The 26,386-nt window shown below is 37.8% G+C and overlaps 1 protein-coding gene across 2 annotated transcripts in view; it reads right to left on the bottom strand.

The window, feature by feature from the left end:
- The window catches only part of LOC127645281 (single-stranded DNA-binding protein 3-like), a 121,757-nt gene that overhangs the window by 74,823 nt on the left and 20,548 nt on the right, over nt 1-26,386 (bottom strand). For both annotated transcript variants that reach the window (XM_052128849.1, XM_052128850.1), the window contains exons 2-4: nt 17,026-17,098; nt 11,402-11,463; nt 578-662 (exon numbers count right to left, since the gene is read on the bottom strand). In XM_052128849.1, the coding sequence (XP_051984809.1) occupies nt 578-662; nt 11,402-11,463; nt 17,026-17,098 (220 nt within the window). The remainder of the gene's footprint in view (nt 1-577; nt 663-11,401; nt 11,464-17,025; nt 17,099-26,386) is intronic.

Here is a 26,386-nt window from a genome sequence, read left to right as displayed (position 1 = left end):
CCTGTTCTGAGCAGTCGGTCTCTCATTCCCCCTCAGATTCTCACCCACGGGTGTTCCGTTATGGCAACAACAACAATAACTGACATTTCATTATGAATTTCACTGTAACTGAAATATTACATCAGTGAATGCAAAGCATTCAATATGTTAATCAGATTACATGTCTGTCAGTGCAAATTAAATAAGCCGCGCAAATCTGTGTACATCGAGACACCATACGGCTGCTCTGTGAACGTAAACACATCCCATACTAATCATCCTAATGTACATAATTACATTCTGTGTGAATTTTTAAAAGGAAACATGATATGGACCAACCCACACACACAACGCATCTAAAACTGTCATTCAAGAAAAATATCTCTATTCAGCTCAAGTTACCCTTTACCTATGTGCTTATGGAGCACCTTCAAAATGGTGGATAGTGCATCCTATGGTGCTTTGGTAAGAAACTTGTCATTCAATCTTCTGATTACAACGGAAAACATATCATACACACATTTGTGTTCCCATTGTACAAGAGGTTGAGACAGGCCAACTTGAACAAAAAAGATTGGCAGGTCTGCTTGTCACTCACATAGTCATGGAAGGCCTTGGCCTCACTGGAGTGCTCGCAGGTCTCACGGCGGTCTGGAGCGGCACAGTACAAATCCCAGAATACACTGAAATAGGAAACAGAATGGGAGAGTTAAATACAATCACACAGATACAAATGAACACAAACACCAAATTAATTGCAAAAGTAATATTTTAGAAGTCTGTAGTTGGCTGTTTTCAATGTGGTTTCCTGAACACTCCCCTTGTCAGCAATTGGTCACCCAACAATTAGTCCCACCCCAAAACCACAACATTGGTTGGGATTCTCAAATCAACAGTTCTGGGGGAAATTAACACACAAGTCTTACTTAATAGTTGTCTCCGCACATTCAGCTGGAATTTTAACATTGAAAAAAATACACACATCATCTTGAAGTTAAGCTTGATTAATCTTTAGGAAAGTTACATTACTACAATGCCACTTGTGTTAAAAGCAAGTTCAATCAAACTTGAGCAGCATCCGTGAGATAGATCCACTCACACTCTTTTAAATGCTCCCACCCGCATGGCACAAGCAGCAGGTAACAGATTAATTAGGCCAGGCATTTCCTCAATTAAGAGCCTTCAGGTCCTGCAGGGCTGGTTGGAGGGGGGGACAAGGTTTGCTTCCAAATGGCATTTTAATTACTGCACTGAAACTAAGTACCTGTTTAACTGGCCCAAATTAGATCGCTCCAGGTCTTTAGATATCGATTTAATGGATAACCTATAAAATCTCCAGAAAGAAGGCCCGCCAGCGGTAAGACTAAAGCCTGACCGCTGCCACGCTACAAACGCACGGGTGTTGCACTAAAATATAGCCATATTTATATATATATTTATATATATATATATATATATATATATATATATATATATATATATATATATATATATATATATATAGACGATAGAGAGAGAGAAGCAAACAACACAAGCTACATCAAGAATGTGAAGTGAGAAATATACAGTATAGAGAAAATTATGAAAATGAGGGATTAGAGTAAATTTTGTAGTCGAGTACTCAACGCATAAAAAATGAGAAATCGATTTGAAATTTAGGACACATTTTTTCTAATCTAAATAAAATAAAAAAAAGCATATGGACACACATAGAAACACACATTCCATGTGTTCTGAAGGAATATAATCACTTTAAATAATTATTTTTGGGTGGGCTATTACTTTAACAACTTCTTGCATCCACAAAAGCAAGTTGTTAGGGCAAGATTTAGATGAAAGGCAGTATGATTGTTGCCCATGGAAGGCAAAAGCACAAAGGAAACATTCTGAAAATCATATTAAGTTTTTTAACTTTTCAAATTGTTAGCGCTCTTTATATATACGTTGTATTAAAAATCTCTTAAATGAGAAAATTGCTAAATAGAAGCATTTTCACTAGTGCATGAATGATTGAATTCTATTGCAATTTGAGTGTTAGTAACTGGTAGAATTTCTTTATTGACATCATGCAATCAAATTAGCACGGACTCTTCAAGTTTGTGTAAAACCTGATGATTCATGTTATTCAAGCATGATTTGAGAAAGTTCCTAAGAGCATTCTGTTCTTCAATGGAAGCAAGGAAATATGACCTATTGTACAACCCCAATTTGGGACAGTATGAAAAATGCTAATAAAAACAAAAAGGGATGCTTTGTAAATTATATACACCCTTTTCTATATTGAAAGCACTACAACTACACATTATGTTGTGTTTTCACTTGTTAATTTAATTGTTTTTTGAAAATGTACAGTAATTTCAAATCAGATGATTGCAACACACTCCAGAAAAGTTGGGTCTGTCGAGTGTTTGCCACTGTAAAACATCACCAGTTCTTCTAACACTTAAGCATTTAGGCACTGAAGACACAAGTTTGATAAGTTCATCCATTATGTAAGTCTTTAGCTGCATAATTGTACGGGGTCGTCATTGCCGTATGGTGTGCTTCATAATGCGCCACACATTCTCAATTGGAGATGGTCAGGACTGCAGGCAGGCCAATCTAGCACCCACACTCTCTTCTACACAGCCATGCATTTGAAATCTGGGCAGTATGTGGTTTGAAAATGTCCTGCTGGAAATTGCAGGGATGTCCCTGGAAAAGACAGTACTGGATTTTTTTTGTTGCTCCAATATTTGTACATATCTGTCTGCATTCATGGTGTTCTCACAGATGTGCGAGTTACCCATGCCATGGGCACTGACACACCCCTGGCCCATACAGACACTGGCTTTTGGACCTGATGCTGAGAACAGCTTGGATGGCCCTTTTCCTCTTTGGCCCAGATAAAACAACAGCTTTGTTTTTCAAACACTATTTGAAATGTGGACTCTTCAGACCAAAAAAAACACAGTTCCAAAGTTCCAGAAAAGTTGGCAGAGCGTCTGGTCAGTGATGATGTAGGGCTTCTGCTTTGCATAGCAAAGTTTTAACTTGCATCTGTGGATGCAGCGGTGAGTGGTGTTGACTAACTAAGGTTTACTAAAGTTATCACAAGCACATGTTCATGATATCCATTACAGATGAATGATGATCAGAGATCATGCACATTCAGAAGTTTTTTTCGTTTTGCCCTTTACACACAGAGATTTGACCATATTCCTTGAATCTTTTAATTATATTGTGCACTGTAGAGGGTAAAATGCCCAAAATCCTTTCAATTTGTCTTTGGGGAACATTGTTCTCAAAGTGCTGGATTATTTTCTGAAGAATCTGTTGGCAAATTGACAAGTCTCGAATGATCCTAGGCTGCTTTTGGACATCTCTGGTTTCCCATCACTTGTTATTTTAACTCGTCATATTTTGGTCAGTCTTAAATTGCCCCTGTCTCTACTTTTTTGAAGCGTGTTGCAATCATCTGATTTGAAATGAAAAAATAATGAAATTCACAAGGAAAAACATCATATAATGTGTAGTTGTAGTGCTTTTAATATAACAACAGGTAAATATGATTTATAAATCACTCCTTTTTGTTTTATTAGCATTTTCCATACTGTCCCAACTTTTTCGGAATTGGGGTTGTACAAAGGCGTTGGTAGGGTCAACATATTTGCTTATTTGATTAGTGACCAAGCAATAGTGCAGAGCCTTAACATTTCCATCTTGATTTAATCTCCTAAACATTCTTTGTTTGACCAAAAAAAAAAAAAAAAAAAAATGTAAAAGAATCCAGGTTTAAACTGAAAAAAAAAAGAAACAAAGAAAAAATCCAGATTTTCAATGTGGTCTCAGACTATTGGAGCCCACTGTATATATTTAGATTTTAGATTAAACTGTTTTGTGATATGTCAGGATAGCATTAGGAAACCTGTTGATATGATTGCTGTTGTGTTAATCAGGGAAACTATCTGGTATGTGCAATAGAGCTTTTTCCTGCAAATATTTACCAGGATAAAGAACATTCCTGAACACTTGCAGAGCAAATGAAAGAGCAAGAGAGGAAAGAGAGATAGAAAACGAGAGAGAAAGAGAGAGAGACCCTTTGTGAATGGGGGTGGGGAACATTAATGGGAAGAGGAAACTAGAAACAGACATGGAAAGAGAGAGAAGTGAAGGAAATAAAGCGAGGGAGAGAAAAAAAAAAGGGAGTGAGAAAGAGAAACGGTATGGAAAAACATCTAAAACCACAGATAACTGGCTGGATAATGTATGGTCTCCAAACTCCCTAAACAAAATGATAAACATAATTAAAGCATAACCCATAAACACTTAATGCTAAATTACAAACTATAAAAACAGTTCATACATTTACCATGATAAATATGATAAATGTGTTACATTTGACAAGTTATCATGGTAAAACTTTAATGAGAACCATAGATACCACAGAATGCCAGTTACTATCAGGGACTAAAAATGGAACCGAAAAGAAATAATTTTTTTGCAGAACGAAACCAAAAATGGGAACAAAGTCATTTTCAATTGTTCCGGAGTGAAAACGTTATTTTACAATGCTGGTACCTGATTGTAACCTTTAAATTTTCATTCCAATAATTTTTTCATGAAACCTAAGGCTAAAGGGTTTATCACAGTAAATGTTTGAAATTACACCACTTTGTGTTGCCCAAAAAAACAAGTGCTTTGATCCTGATGGAAACCGCATCACACATTTCTTTGCCAAGTTGCCCGTTGTGAATTTCGCATTCTGTGGATGAAGACCTTTTAAACAACTATGTATAAGTACTGCATATACTATACATGCACGGCTAATAGAGGTAAACATTTTTACATTTCTAAGGGGTTTCCCAATCTCCATTTAATTATTGTTAGATACGATGCATTAATACAAATTTGATGCTGCAGGGTTTTTACTGAGAAGCAGATCTGCAATTAAAATGATACTTGACTGTTAATTAACTATTATGCTTGTTTTGATTTCTATGCTGATATTTCCTCCACACCGGGAAAAAGAAATTGGCTTATTTTCGCTTATTTTGAAGAAGCAAGTGGGCTTATTTTAGGCTTGTTATTCCAGGACAGGTTGCTTGTTTCTCTTATGAGAACATTGCAACTGGTAAACCTTTTTCAGGACACTGTATTTTAAAGATAATTTTGTAAAAATCAAAATACCTTTACAGATCTTTATAGTAAAAGGGTTTAAACAAGGTTTTCCATGCTTGTCCAATGAACCATAAACAATTAATGAACATGCACCTGTGGAACGGTCTTTAAGACACTAATAGCTTATTTATTTTATTCATTTATTTGTCAAGGAACATGCACAAAAACATTAATCTCACAAGAGAAGAGATGCTTTGCACCAGATTAAGCTACTAGCTAATTTCCATCTGCAGTCCCTGGGCAGGTAAATAAAAAAAACATGCAAATATATGTACATACATACATACACACACACACACACACATATACATTAACAGTAAAATACTAACATAGTACAAAATTAATGATGACAACTTACAGAGAGTAGGCAATTAAGGTCAAAGTTATAAAAATGTTGGACACTAAATAGACCTTTCTTCTGACTCTGAAAAACCCCAAAAGAAAGATGCCCAGGGTCCTTCCTCATCTGCGTGAACAAGCCTTAGGCATGCTGCATGGAGGCATGAGGACTGCAGATATGGCCAGGGCAATAAATTGCAATGTCTGTACTGTAAGACACCTAAGACAGCGCTACAGGGAGACAGGAAGGACAGCTGATTGTCCTTGCAGTGGCAGACCATGTGTATCAACACCTGCACAGGATCGGTACATCCAAATATCACACCTGCGGGACAGTTACAGGATGGCAACAAATGCCCAAGTTACACCAGGAATGCACAATCCCTCCTTCAGTGCTCAGACTGTCCGCAATAGTCTGAGAGAGGCTGGACTGAGGGCTTGTAGGCCTGTTGTTAAGCAGGTCCTTACCAGATATCAATGGCAACAATGTCGCCTATGGGCACAAACCCACCTTTGCTGGACCAGACAGGACTGGCAAAAAGTGCTCTTCACTGACGAGTCACAGTTTTGTATGAACAGGGATGATGGTCATGGTTTATCGTCGAAGGAACGAGCGTTACACCGAGGCCTGTACTCTGGAGCGGGATCAATTTGGAGGTGGAGGGTCCGTCATGGTCTGGGGCGGTGTGTCACAGAATTATCGGACTGAGCTTGCTGTCATTGCAGGCAATCTCAATGCTGTGCATTACAGGGAAGATATCCTCCTCCCTCATGTGGTACCCTTCCTGCAGGCTCATCCTGACATGACCCTCCAGCATGACAATGCCACCAACCATACTGCTCATTCTGTCCGTGATTTCCTGCAAGACAGGAATGTCAGTGTTCTGCCATGGCCAGCGAAGAGCCCGGATCTCAATCCATTGAGCCAGTCCGGGACCTGTTGGATAGGACCTGTGAGGACTAGGGCCATTCCCTCCAGAAATGTCTGGGAACTTGCAATTGCCTTGGTGGAAGTGGGGTAACATCTCACAGCACGAACTGGCAAATCTGGTGCAGTCCATGAGGAGGAGATGCACTGCAGTACTTAATGCAACTGGTAACCACACCAGATACTGACTGTTACCCCCCTTTGTTCAGGGACACATTATTCCATTTCTGTTAGACACATGTCATCGAAACTTGTTCAGTTTATGTCTTAGTTGTTGAATCTTTTTATGTTCATACAAATATTTACACATGTTAAGTTTGCTGAAAATAAAAGCAGTTGAAATTGAGAAGACGTTTCTTTTTGCTGAGTTTATTTCACCCACCATTAATACCGAGTACTGTAAATTTAAAAACAACATTTTTAACTGTTCTTTTATTTAGTGACCTGTGACCATTTGGAAAGAAGGCTGTGGAACACCTGAACAAAAAATATTGTTACTGCTCAGAATGAACTAAAATGAAAAACATTTAGTTTTTAGTCCCTGGTTGCTAGTTAATTTTACTATAATAAAACTGTTAACTTGCCGCTGTCAACCAAAAATGTTAACCTGTTAACCAGCCACCGCTGTCAACCAAAACTGTAACTAAATGGGCCTTATTAATGAAACACAAGCAGGACAAATTGGTGTAAATCCTATGTATTAAAAAAACGAATGCACAAGCCATCGCACTGATGGATTGCATTCAAATAGATTAATGTACGATTAACACAGAAATCATTCTGCTTGTATTTAATGTCATTTATATAAAATGGTGCTTAATGCACCATTTTATATAAACACATAAAAATAAAAATATTGTTTTTTATATTATTATTAAAAAGTTATTTTTAGTGTATTTTAGCAGGAACTATGGTTATCATGGTCATTTTTTTAAGAGGGGTAAGTCTACCTAAGTCTAAGTCTACCTATCTAAACCCAGATTGAAGTAACTGTAGTACACATGGTTTAGCCTCAAAACATTTGATTTGCTTGAATGATGTCACGGCACTTCCTTGTGGGCTAAACAATGCAATTACAATGAGTCAGGCTTTACGAGTAGCTAGGATGCTAATTGGCTGCAACTGCATTCTCATGTTAATTGATTTGCTTAACACACTAAGCTCTTCTCAGAGGGCAATTAAGCAAACCCAAATGGTGAAGACAATATAAGACAATGGAGCGCTAATACGACCACATCCATACATATATGGAATTTAAAGTGCAGAGGTCTTTTGCATGCGTATGACTACGAGTTCGGAGGGGTGTCATTTGCATTTAAAAAGTAGGTAATCCTGACCCTCGGGCAGCAAATGACCTCAGGTACTGGAACACCAATACAGCTTACGGTTTATAAAAGCATTGTGATAATGTGAACTCCTCACCAGCAAAAAAAAAAAAAAGTAATATCAATTAAGCAATTACGAGAGCGTTGGTAAGATGTTCCACACTGTACGAAGAATTCAAAAAACAACATTTTTAAAACTAACTAGTCACTGTGTTGCTTGAACCAACTTGCAATTAGGCTGATTTCGGGTTGACTACACCCCGATCAGACATGTTTCTTAGGGGATGTTTACCATATTTTCCAGAAATAAGGTCACACCTGATTATGTCACATATTCAATTGTTGAGGAAACACACACACACATTTAGGTTGCATTGTCTATTATATCTAATATGCGCAACACCCTACGCCTATGTAACGTGGACATACTAATGGAAATCGCTTCATTGCACATAAAGAGCTCTAAAGGAGTGGGAGAGAGACATGTCTTTTCAGGACGAGGCATCGAATGTTCGTATAACGTGTGAGAGTGATATGCTCTGACTGCGTGAGAGAAAACTCAAGTTTACAGAGGTTTAATGATAGTGCCATTTTTATCTACTATATATATATATATATATATATATATTGCTGAATATTATGTATAATGATGCTATGGGGGAATATAATCCTAATGTCAAATGTCACGTCTGATTTGATTTAATTAGCAAATTATTATTATTTAACAAGATAGGCATGCACTTTCATTAAATATGTATTTTTGAAAAGAATATATAGATGTTATCAGACAACATTATTTTAGAAAAATACTATTTTAATTTAAAATATCTTGAATGTTTGTAATCAGTGACAGTGTGTAAGCAGCATATGTATCTAACATCATTTTTTATTTTCAGTGAGCAGAATTATTAGCTAATATTTCCATTTAGTGTCACCATCGCTCTGTTCTGGGCTAATTCATTTAGCACTTTCAGATCATTTAGCACTTTTAAGAAAAAAAACTTTGTTACATTTTAAAGGAATAGAACTGTTTTGCATATATCTTTAAAGTAATAATAATAATAATAAAACATTTAAATCTTAACTTTTCTTAGTTTAAAGAATTGTGAACCTAACCTTGAGTTCAGTATCCTGAACTAGATGTCTGCACAGGCCTTAAAATGAAACCTGACCCATACCAGAGTCTTTGTGGACCAACCCTACCTGGCACGAATGATACCGTCAGATTATAAGGCCAAACCTGACCCTGCTCACTATCTTTATAATTTCTTCTCCTTGAAAGTGCTGTTGCAATAGGCTATATTTTATGTAAGCATATAGGCAACATTCGTAACAGTATTGAATTAGTAAACATGCAGATTTAACAAGGCACAGCAGCCCCTCCGTACGCTAAAGCAGAACGGAAAAAAACCTTGACAACGTTTATGCACTGAAACTTCGCTTGGTGCAGAACAATCTGGAATAATATGAAACAATGCAACAGTCCCGTCGGGGGCGGGTCGGGTTGCAGACCACTATCCTGAACCGAACTGAATCATGAAATGAGTGAATCATTGCACCCCTACTGAGAGAGACTTTAGGACCCAGGAGCAGCCACTTGACTTCCCTCAAGCCACTCAGCATGTAAAGAAGCACTCTATGAAGATTGTGTAGTAAAGCACAGGAAACCATCAGGGTGGTAATTAAATAGGGCCTTATGATTTCCGTAATACGGAAAACGCAGACAGAATTGAAGAAAGGAGTAATATCAATGGAATTAACAATAAAATGCGGACTGTCACGGAATTCAAAATCTAAAGTGCTGTATAGAACCCCATTTTTATTGAAAATAATGCAATTTTATGTTAAAAAGTAATGATCGTATTTTCTTTAGTTTATAGTTGTAAAATATGTCATTTAGCAAAATAGTCAATGTAAAACATGGAATTTAAAAAAGGGCCCTGATTAAAGTACTGTCTCTAAAAAAGTCAGCAAGTTGGACAACATGTCAACCATTGTGACCTATCCCTACAACGTACTGTAGATGAGGTGAGGTTTAACGTCATAAGTTACTCCCTGAAACCTGCACCCATCTCCTTTTAATTTCTACTTGGCCACAACAAACCTGAGGTCTGTTGACATTCTGGCCCCCTGCTGGCACTTAGTTCGTCACTGGGCCACCCCCAGAGGAGGCAGCCAATAGAGGAGAATATAAACGATTGTGCTGGTGGGGGATTCGTACACGTAGCACAAAAGGAGATCGGTATGCAAAGAGTTAATCTGTGTTTGGGGTCTTTAGCAGGAACAAAGGACAGAAGCAGAGACAAAAGGTTGATGAAAGGGATTTAGAGGAAGGATGGGCCATGTCTTTGCCCCACCATCTGGGTCTTTTGTCTAGAGGAGTGGGGTGCAAGAGCCAGGCCCAGGCAGACATGTCCTCGGTTAGGCCGCCTGACCCAATTATACACCCACTGGCATGGGTCAAACACAGCAGTTTAAACATACAGTCTGATGGCTGGCATCACAGCGAACCTTAAGCCTAGATTAGTATAAATAAATACAAAGAAAGTGAATACAAAAAGGCCTGGAGTTTGTCTGGTAATGGCTATAATTTCTCTCCTCTGGTGGGGTCTATTTTTACTAAATAGTGCAAATATTATTGTTTAACTGTTCACAACAACACAGTATCCTAACCAGGAGCAATGTAACATGTTTTCAGCAATTAATTTCAAAGAAATTTAGAACAAAACTTAAGAACAAAAACACTGCACAATACCACACAATTACAGCCAATCAGAACACATTTGATGCTTAAAATAATCTCATGTGTAGCAGGAATTTGGACCTATGAGGTTTCACTGGGGGCAGGGCTACCCAACAAGACGCTACAAAAATAGAAACTGGCCGTGGCTGAAAATACGTCCCGTCACTCGCCACGGTTGATTAAGACCTAATGTAACTTAAAATGAACACAATTTTCACAAGGCTTCTATTTTTAATTTGGTGGGAAACGGGCAGCCCCACCCACTTTGAAATATTATTGGTCTAAAATCCTACTTCATAATAGGGTTGTCACAATACCATAATCATATCTTATGATCCTATACAAGATAAAGTATCATGACACTAAGTAATATCACGATACCACACAATAGTATGTTAATTCTTAACACAGTTTGTCAAAGTGGTTCTAAGAAACTAGCCATTCCACTTGTTGCTCCGGAAGTGGTGAAAATAACTGAACTGGGAGAACGAATGAATGTTACATTATATATAGTGCTTTTCTGACACTACACTCAAAGCGCTTCACACCGTAAACAGGGGACTCTCCTCAACCACCACCATTGTGCAGCATCCACCTGGATGATGCGAAAGCAGCCATAGTGCGCAAGTACGCTCACCACATACCAGCTGTTGGTGGACAGGAGAGAGTACAGTTATATAGCCAATTCAGAAATGGGGATTTTTAGGAGGCCATGATTCATAAGGGCCAAAGGGGGTAATTTGTTCAGGACACTGTGGTTATACCCCTACTCTTTTCGAGAAGTGTCCTGGGATTTTTAATGACCACAGAGAGACATCTGAGAGAAGGCTCAAATGGGCTAACTTGTTACTACCTACAACATTCTTAGTTTTTTGCAGGCATTTATAAAAGCTGTGTGGGCAAAAGAAAGAAACACAAGGGACCTACCACCACCATGAATGCAGGAATCCAGGGGGCTCCCCTAGTGTAATATTCTTCTCCCATCGGATCTAAAAGAAGTACAAGAGAACAAGGGAGAAAGAGGAAGAAACCAAGATGGCTTGTGAGATTGTAGATAATGTGCAAAACATACTTTCCTGTCAGATGTTCCATAGACTGCTCCCTAAACTAATACATCATTCCATTTTCTCTACTACAGCAACACACTCGTTTTCTTCACTCCATACTTCTACAACATCAGACTGGAGCTTAAAATATTATATAGCTTGCCCTGAGAGGAGTCATGCTGCCTACAGGAAAGTTCCTACTTACAAGTTTGGAAGTCGTAATTCCGATGTGATTTTGGTGTAAATTGTTGGGCAATTTCATATTTATTTCACTCTTTTCCTTTTTTCAATGACAGGAAGCTTTTTAAGCACAAGTACAACAAAATGAAAAGCAAAGGATGTGCATTGAGTGTGGATTAATCTAAATAATGTAATCACAATCTGCCACATTGTACTTTCATGGGAAATGTACAATACTTATTACGCAAGTCTGTCACCTCATACACTGGCTAACTGAGTAGTATTTCTGATCAGCTTTTATTGCTATTCTTTAGCAACAGAACACAAAATAAGTGCAAAATAAGTTGTATAGCCAACTGGTCGCAATGAAACGGACAGATAGACTCAAAATAAATATTCTGTGATTCTTTACTCCCTCTTATGTCATCTCAAAACTGTATGGTGTTTTTTTTTAATTCATGGAACAAAAAGGAACTTTTTGGGACAAAACCCTACACAGCTCTTGCCATACAATGGCAGTTTATAGTAACTAGTAGCTGTCAATTTGCACAAAGTTATCACAAAATTCATCCAGCATTCAAATAGCGTTTGGTAACTATATATGCAAGAAACAAGATCCTTTAAAGGGGTCATGACATGAGAAACCAAATTTGCCTTGATCTTTTGGTATATAAGAGGTCTTTGTATCATTAAAACGTCCTGCAAGTTTAATATTTTAAGACGTCCTCCCCATTCTAAACGAATCATTTATTTAATCAAGCTCAAAATACAGCTCGTTCTGGATTCATGGTTAGAAGTGACGTGTCGGTTAGAAGTGACGTAACAGCGTTTGCATATGACCGCCTCCAGCATAAGATAACTACGCTTTAAGCGCAAGACAACTACGCTGATTTCAGTATCGCCGTCGCCTCACAAGTGTTCAGTCGATGGACAGCGAGCTCTGACAGAGACTACTTGTGCACAGGAAAATTACGATGCCACACAGATGTGCTGTTCCTGGCTGTGGTCAAACAAAACCTCTGAATAAGCTGCCGAAAGATCCAGACGTCAGGGAAAAATGGATGCAGTTTATTTTTTGAGGACGCTCCAGTCACGGCAGTGTTAACTTAAGCGTTTGTTCTGTACATTTTAAGGATGACTGTTTTGAGAACAAATCTCAATATGATGCTGGCTTTGCCAGAAAACTGTTGCTCAAAGATAAGTCCGTGCCGACTATTCTGGGAACAACGACGACGCTAAACTGTAAGTAATCTATTTTAAACTTTAAACTACTTTTTAAAGCGCAATTTCATTCATTATGAATAATCACAGTGTTTTTACTTAGTTTACTTGCATATTGTTCTGGCTGGGGGCGTCAATAATTGATACATAGGCACTGACGTTAGCCAATCATAACAGTGGGCGTTAACACTGAAGTCTTAAATGGAAAACGCCCCCAAAACAGACTGTTTGAATCAGAGGATGAGAAACAGGGTGGGAAAAGGTCATAAATCACTAGATTTTAAAAGTTTTTCTTAAAAAAAAAATATATTAATACTATAATTGCACCTAAGGGAACATAATAATACAATAAAAAAAACCATGTCATGACCCCTTTAAATCTGGATGCAGACAATAGCTAGTCAATATTATCAACAAATAAGGACTTTATTTTTGGTCTGTTTCTCACTCAAATTTATAGTATGGCTTTAGAAGGCTTTTTTTGTACTTTCTGACAGCCCCTGGTCACTGAACTGTCGTTAATTGGCAAGAGCTGCGTAATATTTCTTTAAAGGATTCTACTCTTGAGTTACACAGATAAAATAATAACATTCAAGTTTGTAACAACATCAGGATGAGCATATAAAGACAGAATTTTCATAAATGTTTTAGATAAACTAGTGCTTATATATATATATATATATTAAAAAAATAAACATTTTCTTGAAGGCTCCATGAGTCCACAACACGATAACGCTCCATCCTCGAAATGGTCAATCTATATCTGAGAAGTCCTACAGCAGGCTTTAGCTATCCAGAGCAATGACCTTAAAAATGAATCATGGTTTAAGATTAGCAAACCGTTTTTTTCTACACTAATTTTAGGCCTTGCAGCTCACTTTCACACTCCCTGCCTCCAGCGTGTGTGGAAATGACCAGGGTGACTCTCATTAAGGACATAATCTCAGTGTATTTAAGAAACATTCTCTTTTGAAATAGGTGAGTAGAGGGCCTGAACTGACAGTGGAAAGTGTGAGGAAAGAATGAGCCTATTATAACAATTATTTATGGATGATTACACAGGAAAATGTATCCAGAAAAAAAAAAGATAGAGAGAATAGGTTTGTTCACTGCGGCTGAAAGTGGATTACTGAAGCAGGTCTGAAGGTTAAGAACACATTATCAGTCAATTTCACCTTGTCAGGTTGCCAAACGGCACGATACACATCTGACGAACTTGTCGTACTTTTAAGAAGTACAGGAGAAAGTCGAGAAAGCACTGCTGCAACCTAGAGATGCAGAGAGGTCAACAGGGAGGAAAAACAACCTGGGAGTAATGGCATGATGGGCAAAACTGACTTTTAACAAACACGTAATAACTAGAAGTCCTATTGTGCTCCCATTCAGCATAACTTAACAGTTATGTCTGGTAAATTAATCATGGATAATTATTTAACTTAAAATCTGGGCCATTTTTAAGGACAGAAATCAGAAAATGAAGACAGGAAATTATTAGGGCTCAAAATATATTCAAGAAATTTTTATTAAATCTCACAATTTTCTGTAATTAGTCACGATTAATCATGGTACATGTTACATTTATTTTATTTTCTCCACAATTTGGAATGCCCAATTCCCAATGAGAGAACCACATTATAGCAACCACAAGGAGGTTACCCCATGTGACCCTACCCACACTAGCAACCAGGCCAAATGGTTGCTTAGGAGTCCTGGCTGGAGTCACTCAGCATGCCCTGGATTCGAACTCACAACTCCAGGTGTGATACTCAGCATCTTTACTCGCTGAGCTACCCAGGCCCACGGTACGTTACATTAAAAATAAAATTTAAATATGATCATAAATATATTTACTTTATGCTTTGTTTCTCAAAGATGTGCACTAATTTGGTTAGTTATCATTTATTTTAATTATTTTAATATGCACATGTTAAAATGTTCAGTTATTAGACATGTATAAAACAAATTGAATGCTGAAGTTTATTTAGCTAAAGTTTAAAATCTCAAAACTATTATTTTCTCTGGCTGCCGTTCAGTCTGTACAAGTATAACTGGCTGCAGCTTGCTGAACGACCAGGTCCTTCTCAGTACCCGCACACACTGGGTCTCTCTCTGGCGGTTTTGCTTTTGACATTGGTTCAGGGAGCATTTATGTGCGATGTGAATAAATGGCATTACGGTGTTAATTATGCCTGGGACATGCATTGTGATTAATGTATGATGTGCACAAATGGACACTGTGCAAATGAGCCTGGATAAGAATTGCAAAGAAAAAGGCACTTTTGAAAGAATCACAGACATTGGACAACAGATAATTGGAAAAGAGTGTTATGGATCTTAACCCCATTCAGCTTTTGTGGGATCAGCTAGACTGTAAGGTGCGTGAGAAGTGCCTGACAAGACAGCCGGAGCGTGGGGTGAAATGCCAAGGATCTGCAAAGCTGGCTTTGCTGCACGTGAAGGATTTCTAGATGAAAACTCTTTGAAGTAGTTTAAGTTTAGAAATATTTTCAAATTGTAATAGAACATTTTCATGTTATTAATGTCCTGACTAAACATTGTGATCAGTTGAATGCACTTGGTGAATAAAAGTATAAATTTCTTTCCATAAATGCAAAATCTGTAAATTATTCCTAACTTTTGGCCACCAGTGTATTAAAATACCAATTTCCTTCTGAAACAGAAAACTTTTGTGTACTTTTTGTTAACAGTGTACATGTATATGTATATGTATATATATATATATATATATATATATATATATATATATATATATATATATATTACTCATATACACACACACACACACACACACACACTATATGATATAAAATAATCTAAAAAATGCATTTTTTAGATTAGGGGCGGAACGATCCACCCCTCACTCTCATCATCGTCGTCCTCATCATCGTCACCTCGCCTCTGAGGGCAGTCCTTCAGTTAGGCTCATGAAGGGAGTGGGCAGGAGAGACAAGAGGCGCATACTATAGCGTTGATGAGGCACACCTGAAATCACCTTTGTTTAGGAGACCTTCCCCCTGGACACTATTTTCTCCATTTTTGAACATTTTGTGTTTATTATTATTTTCAATTAATGCCTCTCCAATGCTTGTCTCTTGCTCTCCTTGCCACAATGCATTTAACAGCTTCAAGAGTTTTAATTTAAGAGTGGAGGAATGAAAATCCTGGCAGTGAAAGTTACTGTGGCAAGATTCAGAATTCAAATCAGGCACATGGATTCCGTTTGGATTTCGTGGCATTAAAGAAAAGAACAAGCTTGAATGGAAACACACTTTGGATAACTGATGCCAAATTACTGCAGTAGAATCAAAAGCAAGTGTATTCCAATGCTTGTTGCATTACATAAATCGAAGTGAGATAATATCAAACCTTAAAATCCCTTGCAAATCCTTGCCTATGAGACATCACTTATCACTTAACATTTATTAATGTGTGTTTGATTTTATATATTTTTTAGTGGTTGACCGATATATCACAGTGACCAACAAATCAGCCGATAAATTTTCCCATTTTCCGAATTTGTTTATGAAGCACCAAGGTCACCAAAAATCGCCTGCTTGCAAGTGAAGGAGCCGTCTGAAACATGTAAATGATCAATTACAGTTAGTTTTGTTGTTACATGCCATTGTGTTACCATAATAATAGACCAATGTGCAACACAGTCTCATTTAAACAGTCCGGAGCCTCGACAGATGCATATGAGCTTTGAGCTCAGAATGATCGAAGTAAATGCACTTCACGTGCGCTTTAAGTAAATGTCATAGTCACTGTGCACTGTATGTACAATTAGTTTCATTGTTTTTGTGAAAAAATGCAATTGCTAAATATTATATATATATATATATACAGTGTATATAATATATATGTCAATCAATGGTTGCTAGACTACTGTGTGCACTGTTATGTCCTCCATCCTAATATATTAATTTCTTTGCGCAAAATTAATCACTGGATGACTGAACAGAAATCAGAAGAAACCCTGCTCTATGTGCATCGGCCATTCAAAATCCCATATTAATCAACCACTTGTGTTTAACTAACTTCACTCATTCACTTTGTCATGTGTGTGTTTAACAAGAGTCTTACCTCAGACAGGAATGTCTGTGCTGATTTCTGGGCCCCCACATGAAGCAAGTATTCATACACGTATAAAGCTAATCTAGAGAGGAACAGAAGAAAAAGTGACATTAGATTACTGTTAGGATGACCAAATTGCATGCATTACTGGCTTGTTGACTTGCTTAACCAGAGACATATTGCTGTAACTGACCAACATAATGCACTGAAATGACAACAGTCCCTTAACTGTAAGCTGTCATTCTGATTTGCTCGTACAAGAGAATGGAGACATGTGGCTACAGACAACTGACTTGGGATTGTTGATTTTCTAAGCATACATGTACATAGAAAATAAGAAAAGGAAAGAAAAGCATGTCCGATCTCCACAGCTCACTAGCTCCATGAAAGGAACAGAAAGATCAGCCAAAGCAGGCATGGTTGGAGTTGTTACAGCAATATGACGGCACCACCATGCTTCTTGCGTTCTTGTCATTTTCTGTATCCATTATGTCTGTTGTTTAGCCGCTTGGACTGCCAATTACCCAGCTCCCAGTGTACCACAGAGCTGAAACTGTAACATCCCTTTACTCTCCTTTTCTCTTCCATCAGCCAAGATAGAAAATAGGCCTATGAGGTTCTCCTGGTCAAATTACGCACATAGATGGGGACAATTTGGTAGAAACATAGATTTCATCTGGCTGCAGCGCATTTGCGGCAAAAACATTTATTTCCACCATGGGTAAGGTACTGCTTTCCATGATGGTCTACACATAATGGTGTCAGCATGCATATCTGAAGTTTCAACTTGGGATGCAACAATCTCGAATTTACTGATAAACAATAATTCACAGCTCATTGTGGACGATACTTATAACGATGACTGATATTTGTAAAAAAAAAAATTGTAACTTTTTTCCTTTAACCTGGAACTGCTAGCTAAGGGTACGTTTACACAACAACTTTTCACACGGATCCGTGAAAATTACTAAACACGCTGTATTATGCATGCCAGGCCAGTAGTTGGCGATGTCACTTTGTAAAGAAACAGTACGTGCCTGCGCACATAAGCATTCTTCCACAGAGCGGTGAATAAAAACATTGAAGATGGCGATAGGATCAAGCAATTTTGTCTGGACGAATGATGAGGATGCTTTTATTACTTCAAGTCTTGAGCAGCACAAACACAGTCCTGCAGTCCGCCATTGTAGTTTTGAATGTCTTGCGTGTTGTTTTGAAGCCTTTTGTGATTCAAGAGCTATTGCATGTCTTAAAGTGGCTTCAAGTCATATGAACTACTTTAATTGTGTCTTAATGGTTCTGTTATGTCATTTTTGGAACTTGACAATAACGAACATGACTAACACACAGTATCAGATTTGGATCGGGCTCGTCGGATCAATACCCGATCCATCTAAAAGCTTCAGTATCGGATCGGTGCATCCCTAGTAACAGCACACATCTGTGACAGTTCTACTGTATAACTTGTTAAATGTGAACACAACAATCAACATGGGAATAGATAACATCACACAGATCAAATTGTTATGAGTCTTAATGTTAGAGAAGTCTCAACTTGTAAAATAAAACAAACTATTGCTTTTAGTCATCTTGAATTACTCTGTGATAATTATTTAAGATAAATGTAACATTTAGGTTGTGCATGGACTGGTTTTAATCACAATGCTGTGATGTAAGTAACGATGTGCTATTTCCCACATTCTGTTTATGTTTAATGAAGTAATAAGCACAAACGACTGCACCCAAGTAACATACAGTACATGTTTTTTTTTGTTGCTTTTTCATTAATTGCCACATGAAACAGAATATGGGAAATGGCATGTCATTACTTACAGCAGATGATTAAAACCAGCCCCAAAACAATGTAACAAGGAGCAGAGATTTTGAAATAATCCTCACAGAGCAGCATGAGCTTGGCTCTGATTCACACAGACATACTGTGTCCGCACGTGCACTGTCACTTGTGGGCGGCTTCCCGAGTCCCTGTCTGAAGGAAAGAAGCGGCAGGCAGTCAGAGAATTTCAGCTGCAAGCAAATAAATCATAACAAATTTTTATCTAAAATATCGGCAGTAATTCCATTATCGGCACGATAATAATATTTACATTTTCCTGGTTATCGGCCAATAATATATCGGCTGCCGACATGTTGTGCATCCCTAGTTTCAACCCAGAAAGGAACTGTTTGCTAAATATAATAATAAGATCTGACGCTGCCTACACATAAGATATGATTTTTAAGTCCTCATTAAATCAAAATTGAGTTTTGTAGCTTTCAGTCAATGTCTAAGGAATGGACAATATTACAAATTTCGCAATATCACCAACCAAAATCAATAACGAACCATATCGAGGCAAACTTTGATAAAATTTTGAAAAATGTTCACTTCATGTGTTCATAAATTAAATGACCCTTCAAACATTAAAATCTGTCGCTTTTTTTCTACACCATTTACGGGGTTCGCACAAGGTCCTTGAAATGCTTAAATTTAACTTTTTTGAAATGTAAGTACTGGAATACCTGGAAAACAAAAATCGCCTTGTTGACATTGGGCCCACTGGAAGAGGGTAAGAAAATTAAAAGTGCGAAATTACACTTTTAGACAAGCTGTCATTCAGGTGAACATGATGGTTTGTTTTAAAAATGTGAATGAATGATATGTGTTTGAATATTAAAGTGCCCATTTTCAAGAGTCATTACGGTAGTCATTGTGACTCACTGTATAGTTAGAGACAGAGAGGTCAAAGATGCGGCAAACGTTTGTCAAAACTAATAAAACAAATGCAAACACAAATCGGAGTCTGCTTGATGTAACATGAGTTGCGACAGACCGTGTGGAGCAATAGAGAGAGTTTGAGTGCTTATGTGCTAATGCAGGGCAATAGGATGATGTAATCGGATAATGATGATAACTGACAAATATCTTGATGCCAATATCAATGCTCATCGACAGACAATGTTCAACAATATTGAGAAGTGACAAAACCATGGAGCAGGGACGTCACCAAGTGACCTGCAATTGCAGGTATTTCATACCCAGTAATGGGTAATTTTGCTCATCTACCTGACATTGTGGTAGGTATCCCGTGACACATGACAAGAAATGTTGTAAGACACAAAGACACTTGAAGAAACACACTTTATTACATTTTTAAGAAAAGACAGCAGAAAAGCTGTCGATGCTTGTGTCTTATTTGCAGTTTGTTCCAAGGCGTGCAGCGCAACCATGGTTACGTGGAACACACGAATGTAAAGAGTTCTCTCTCTTTCTTTTCTATTTCTGTTGTCTGAAAACAGTTTGCAAGTATAGTGTCATGGTGCTCTGAGCTTATTTTGCTTTATTTCCATGAAGCATTTCGAGCTTAACATGCATTATCTGCCACGATACGATTTTGATTAGATTCAGTGGCCTAAAATATCACAAATGCAACTAAAATATAAATATCTTAAGCCAGTGTATACCAGTGTGATGGACGAAGCTGAGCTACAATCACACTGTGTACAATCGTACAGGGAACACTGTCTTTAATATCAGTCTCTGTTTTGTTAACCTGTCACGTTCATTTGGAGCACGCCACACACGTGCAGCTGATCAGATCGGCAGCAGCATTAAGACAACAGCTATGAATTATTTTTCTCTTCCTTATTCAGCCATCGGTGGATTTACAACAAATCGAACACTATAGCGTTTGCAATATTTTTGCAAAATCTCAATTTTAATAAAAATTGTGTCAAAAACGCAAATTCAAATGAATTAGAAAAACCACGAAATCTATTTTCCAATCTATTGATGACAGCTCATTGCCTTTGAGGGAAACACTAGTAACAATTTGTTATCTCTACAACAGCCTTTCAATGCAAAACACACATGACAGGAGAGTATGTGCTATCTGTGTTTTTTGTTGGCTGCAACTTCCACAGATGTATTGAAAGATTCTGTTACAGTTTACTGTGATAAATGTTAGTAAGTGTGTTGATGCGAACGAAGATGTGCAGGGCAGGTGTGTTCTCTTTCCCTCATAAGCGCTGTTCAGAATATTGCTGTTGTTTAGCCGTTTGACATGTTTGAATTGCTCCACAGCACTTTAAATAGAAAATTCTCATGTAGAATTAAAATGGGTCGCATGCTCCACGATATCGAGGCAAGCCCGATTTAATCACGCACGTGAGCCTCTCTGCTCTATCCTGTCACTGGAGATTTCAGCCCTGTTGATGCACACGCATGGACAGAGCACAGCACAACTTCAGGCTTCAATCACTCCGAGCACATCCATGTCCCACAAAAGAAGCATTTAGTGCTTATAAAGAGAGATGAATGTAGTAAGGTTGCTGCATCGCCTGACGGATGTGGTGCACACTAGTGTCAAAATAAAAGCATCTTAAAAAAAATATATACATTAATGTTTACACGTTGCATGACATTGCATCGTTGGTTATTTTCTCTCTCTCTCTCATATATATACATATACACACACACACACACACACACACACACACACACACACACACACACACACACACATTATGCATAGTATACAGTATACTTTATGTGTGTTTCATAAAAAACAAAAAATGGTTCACATTGAACCAAAAACCTATTTCAAATATCATTATTATTACTTTACATTAATAATTTTCTTTATATCTTAATTTGTTAAAATTATTGACAATCTGTTGTCGTAGACGGATATTTGCATGATGGAAAATGGGAGGTGGTGATTTACGTGTGGTTATTACCACTTCATAGTATTAATTGCTTTTTCATTTTGTTTGAATTTAGAAATGTAGAATTTAGAAATATCTTTGGTTTAAGATTTTTGTGTTTCAATAAATGTATTTAATTTTTAAAGCAAAATCAATAAAGCTAAAATATTCCATACACCCTAAGCAGTGGAGGCAGTGGGGTTGGTGATGTAATCGTATATCATGATATTTATTTATTTTTTTTAAATATTGTAAACATATTTCTTGCATATCGCCCAGCCCTATTATGCGGGATCTTAGATTAATTCCATCCAACACACTCTCCATGTCAATCAAACGTGCATGCTCAATCTCTCATTAGTCATTTATTCCAGTGGTATTTTGTGAAAACCCTGATTGAAATCAGATAAATATGTTTGTCACAATACCACTAATTACAGCAAAAAAAGTTTAACCTTCAATAAAGGTAACGCATCTTCACACAGTTTGCTTAATAATTAGTGATTTGCGTTACAACAAAACGCCCAAAGACTGTAAACAAATCATAGATGCTAATGATTTCTCACTAGAGCAATTTTGGAGCTTGTAGTGAATTAATATCTCTATTATCTTTTAACATTTCTCTGCTGTGTGATGCTCTCATGGTGTTTACTGGTTGTTAGAAAGCTATGTCACAATGATCTTTTATAGTGACAATAGAACTATTCATAACATTTTTCTATTCAAATATTCACAATTAATGTCAATTGAGTGTAATTGTACAGTGTGGCGAATTAACATATATCTGCAGCATTTAACTTAACTTTAAGTGTAGCAAAGAGCACTTTTAAAAGAAATATTTGTGACCGTATCACACTGTTAAAATATCAGTGATCTTTATCTGCCTCAAATTTCCTTATCATGTTAGGGTTAGGGTTCAGTTATATTGCTTGAAGAAAAGGAAGAAAACGATTTGATGGTTTATTTGTTTGGGATCCTTTCTTGTAGGAAACTCTATATGAGAAACTCGAGAACATTTTGTTAAGTGATAAACATTTACTCGTATTAAATAATATCGATAAATGAGTCAAAGTTCTACATTATATGATATTAAAGCATGTTTAACAAACATTAGCAGAATAGCAGGTGTTCAAAACATGGTAAACTATCCTACAGGGTTCTTGCACCATTTTAAAAGTAAAATGTAATGCTTTTTAAGACCTTTTTAAGACCTCAACAAATATAATTTAAGACCCAAAAATGTCATAATTTCTTTGGAATAGTCAATTTATTGCCTCCTACAATGGAAATCAAAACTTAAAGTTTTCCATTTGTTATCAATTATGTGCAATGTGTAAACTCTGCAAAAATACTTTTTCATGAGACCTTTATTTCAAATTTGGAGACAGTATAATAACTAACAATAACCCTTCCAACACTGTTTGGCCAATATACACTCACCTAAAGGATTATTAGGAACACCACACTAAAACTGTGTTTGACCCCCTTTCACCTTCAGAACTGCCTTAATTCTACGTGGCATTGATTCAACAAGGTGCTGAAAGCATTCTTTAGAAATGTTGGCCCATATTGATAGGATAGCATCTTGCAGTTGATGGAGATTTGTGGGATGCACATCCAGGGCACGAAGCTCCCGTTCCACCACATCCCAAAGATGCTCTATTGGGTTGAGAGCTGGTGACTGTGGGGGCCATTTTAGTACAGTGAACTCATTGTCATGTTCAAGAAACCAATTTGAAATGATTCGAGCTTTGTGACATGGTGCATTATCCTGCTGGAAGTAGCCATCAGAGGATGGGTACATGGTGGCCATAAAGGGATGGACATGGTCAGAAACAATGCTCAGGTAGGCCGTGGCATTTAAACGATGCCCAATTGGCACTAAGGGGCCTAAAGTGTGCCAAGAAAACATCCCCCACACCATTACACCACCACCACCAGCCCCAGCCTGCACAGTGGTAACAAGGCATGATGGATCCATGTTCTCATTCTGTTTACGCCAAATTCTGACTCTACCATCTGAATGTCTCAACAGAAATCGAGACTCATCAGACCAGGCAACATTTTTCCAGTCTTCAACTGTCCAATTTTGGTGAGCTCTTGCAAATTGTAGCCTCTTTTTCCTATTTGTAGTGGAGATGAGTGGTACCCGGTGGGGTAGTTTGCTGTTGTAGCCCATCCGCCTCAAGGTTGTGCGTGTTGTGGCTTCACAAATGCTTTGCTGCATACCTCGGTTGTAACGAGTGGTTATTTCAGGCAACGTTGCTCTTCTATCAGCTTGAATCAGTCAGCCCATTCTCCTCTGACCTCTAGCATCAACAAGGCATTTTCGCCCACAGGACTGCCGCATACTGGATGTTTTTCCCTTTTCACACCATTCTTTGTAAACCCTAGAAATGGTTGTAGAAATAGTAACTGAGCAGATTGTGAAATACTCAGACCGGCCTGTCTGGCACCAACAACCATGCCACGTTCAAAATTGCTTAAATCACCTTTCTTTCCCATTCTGACATTCAGTTTGGAGTTCAGGAGATTGTCTTGACCAGGACCACACCCCTAAATGCATTGAAGCAACTGCCATGTGATTGGTTGATTAGATAATTGCATTAATGAGAACTTGAACAGGTGTTCCTAATAATCCTTTAGGTGAGTGTAGATGTAAACAATCAAAGCTCACAGTTGGCATTTTCATTTTTTTTTTCATTTTTTCCTTTGTGATGCAGAACAGAGCCAACATAACATACATAAGTTGGATTACACCAAACAACACAATGTATTGCATGAAGGAACCATATAGAATAATGAAAATAATAACACTTGAAGCAGACTCCATCATGGCTCAGTGCGAGACAGAATAATAATACTTCCAACACAGTCTCCGTCATAAATAAGCTCAATAATGAAAGTCCTCAAAACAGCCTTTCCCAAGCCAGAAAGTTGGCAAATAATGTACATAACTGTTTGAAAAGTCCAGAATCGCAAATGAATGTCCATTTGTTTGCTCTTTGTCGTTTTATTCATACTTTCGTCAAACATGACAACATATGGTTTCTCACTAACGTTGCACAATAGCTCCTTCTTGATGAATGAAGCGATGCCGTATTTGGCGACATAAGCCGTTTTATTTTCACTACAGGTGAATGACTTTACAAGCTGCGAATCGGGGAACATGGCAGCAAAAACGCCACGTATGTCATCGTTAGATTTAAATGAATTGTGCCTCGTCACAGTATGGAGAACCCACAGTACCTCTGCCTTTTGGGTGTCTGGCGGTGAAATTAAACTTGTTATAGCCGACTGAGAGGTGGCGTCTGAACTTGTAACGTCGTTAGGTCGTGCTGCAAACAATGCAGGGATTAACCTGGCCCCGCTATGGCTAGCTGTTGCAACGTAACGCTGGTGCTTTCCTCCTTTCATATGCGACTCGATGGCTTTGAGCCGCATGGTCCATAATGAAAAGGTCTTTTTGCATAATTTACACATTGCCTCGTTGTTTTCAGCCGGCGCCAACCACCTCCTAAATGCATCCTCTTCCATCCACTTGTCGTTAAATTTGCACTTCCCCATCTTCTTTGCATTTTTAACCTCACATCGACAACCGTGTAATGGTGACACGCAGCCTGACGTCAGCGTCTGTAGCCGACGTACCGTAAACAGCTATTAAATCGCGGAGACTCATTTCACACAATACTAAATTAATCAACTATTAGATGTTTTACAGTGGGCCACTGTGCTTTCTCATCGCCATTAAGCGCACCGGCAAAAAATGTAATACCTACAGCAATTTTACGGTAAATTTAAGACAATTTAAGACCTTAATTACCCGAATTTTAATTTAAGACATTTTAAGACTTTAAGGACCCGCGGGAACCCTGTCCTAGGGATGTGCGAGACTAGTCAACTAATCGGCTAATAGGTTCTCATGTGGCTAGTCGACACTGGAATTACTAGTCGGTTAATATTTCCATCCAATAAACTGATCAACATTTTTACACATTTAGGCATTATATTTTTTTACAGAGGCTGCGCTTAAATTACTGTCATAATAATGTAACATATTTCAAATAGGATTAATAATACAAATAATATAAAAATAATAAAAGAAGACATCTGGAGCAGATATAAAGTTTAATTTCACCTCTGGGTGCGCTGTTTTTTCCCTCTCTCACTCGCGGTGCACGCAGAAAAATGTCTTCTCGCTAGACAAGTAGTTATGGAATCACTTCGGTGCTGGTGCAGGAATCAGATTTCCAAACATTTGAATGTCCCTATGGATGTTTTCACATTTGAGTCTTCTTAAAATCTGTACGTGCTTGTACGTTATTTTTCTGCTGTGCATGCTTTTTCAAGCGCAGGATAGCCGCCTCAGTTGAGTCACGCCCCGTCTTTCACCAGACCATGCTGTCGTGTTAATTTTGCTCATCAAAAAATGTATGCTTTTGAGTAAGTAGCCTAGAAAATGACCGTTTTAGGCTAGGTATGCCAATTTAAAAATTAAGCAATTAAGAAGGCTATTTTCAACGAGGTGTGGACTGCTTAACGGGTTAAACTATCTTTTATTATCTGTGCCTGTCACATTTAAGAACCAAACTTCAAAGACTGAACATTGTGTTTTTGTATAGTTATGTTCACAAGGTGAAACAGGTTAACATGAGCTCCAGTTGTT

This window comes from Xyrauchen texanus, chromosome 6, assembly GCF_025860055.1.
Source record: "Xyrauchen texanus isolate HMW12.3.18 chromosome 6, RBS_HiC_50CHRs, whole genome shotgun sequence".
Taxonomy (NCBI): domain Eukaryota; kingdom Metazoa; phylum Chordata; class Actinopteri; order Cypriniformes; family Catostomidae; genus Xyrauchen; species Xyrauchen texanus.
This window is presented reverse-complemented; position numbering and strand designations above follow the sequence as displayed.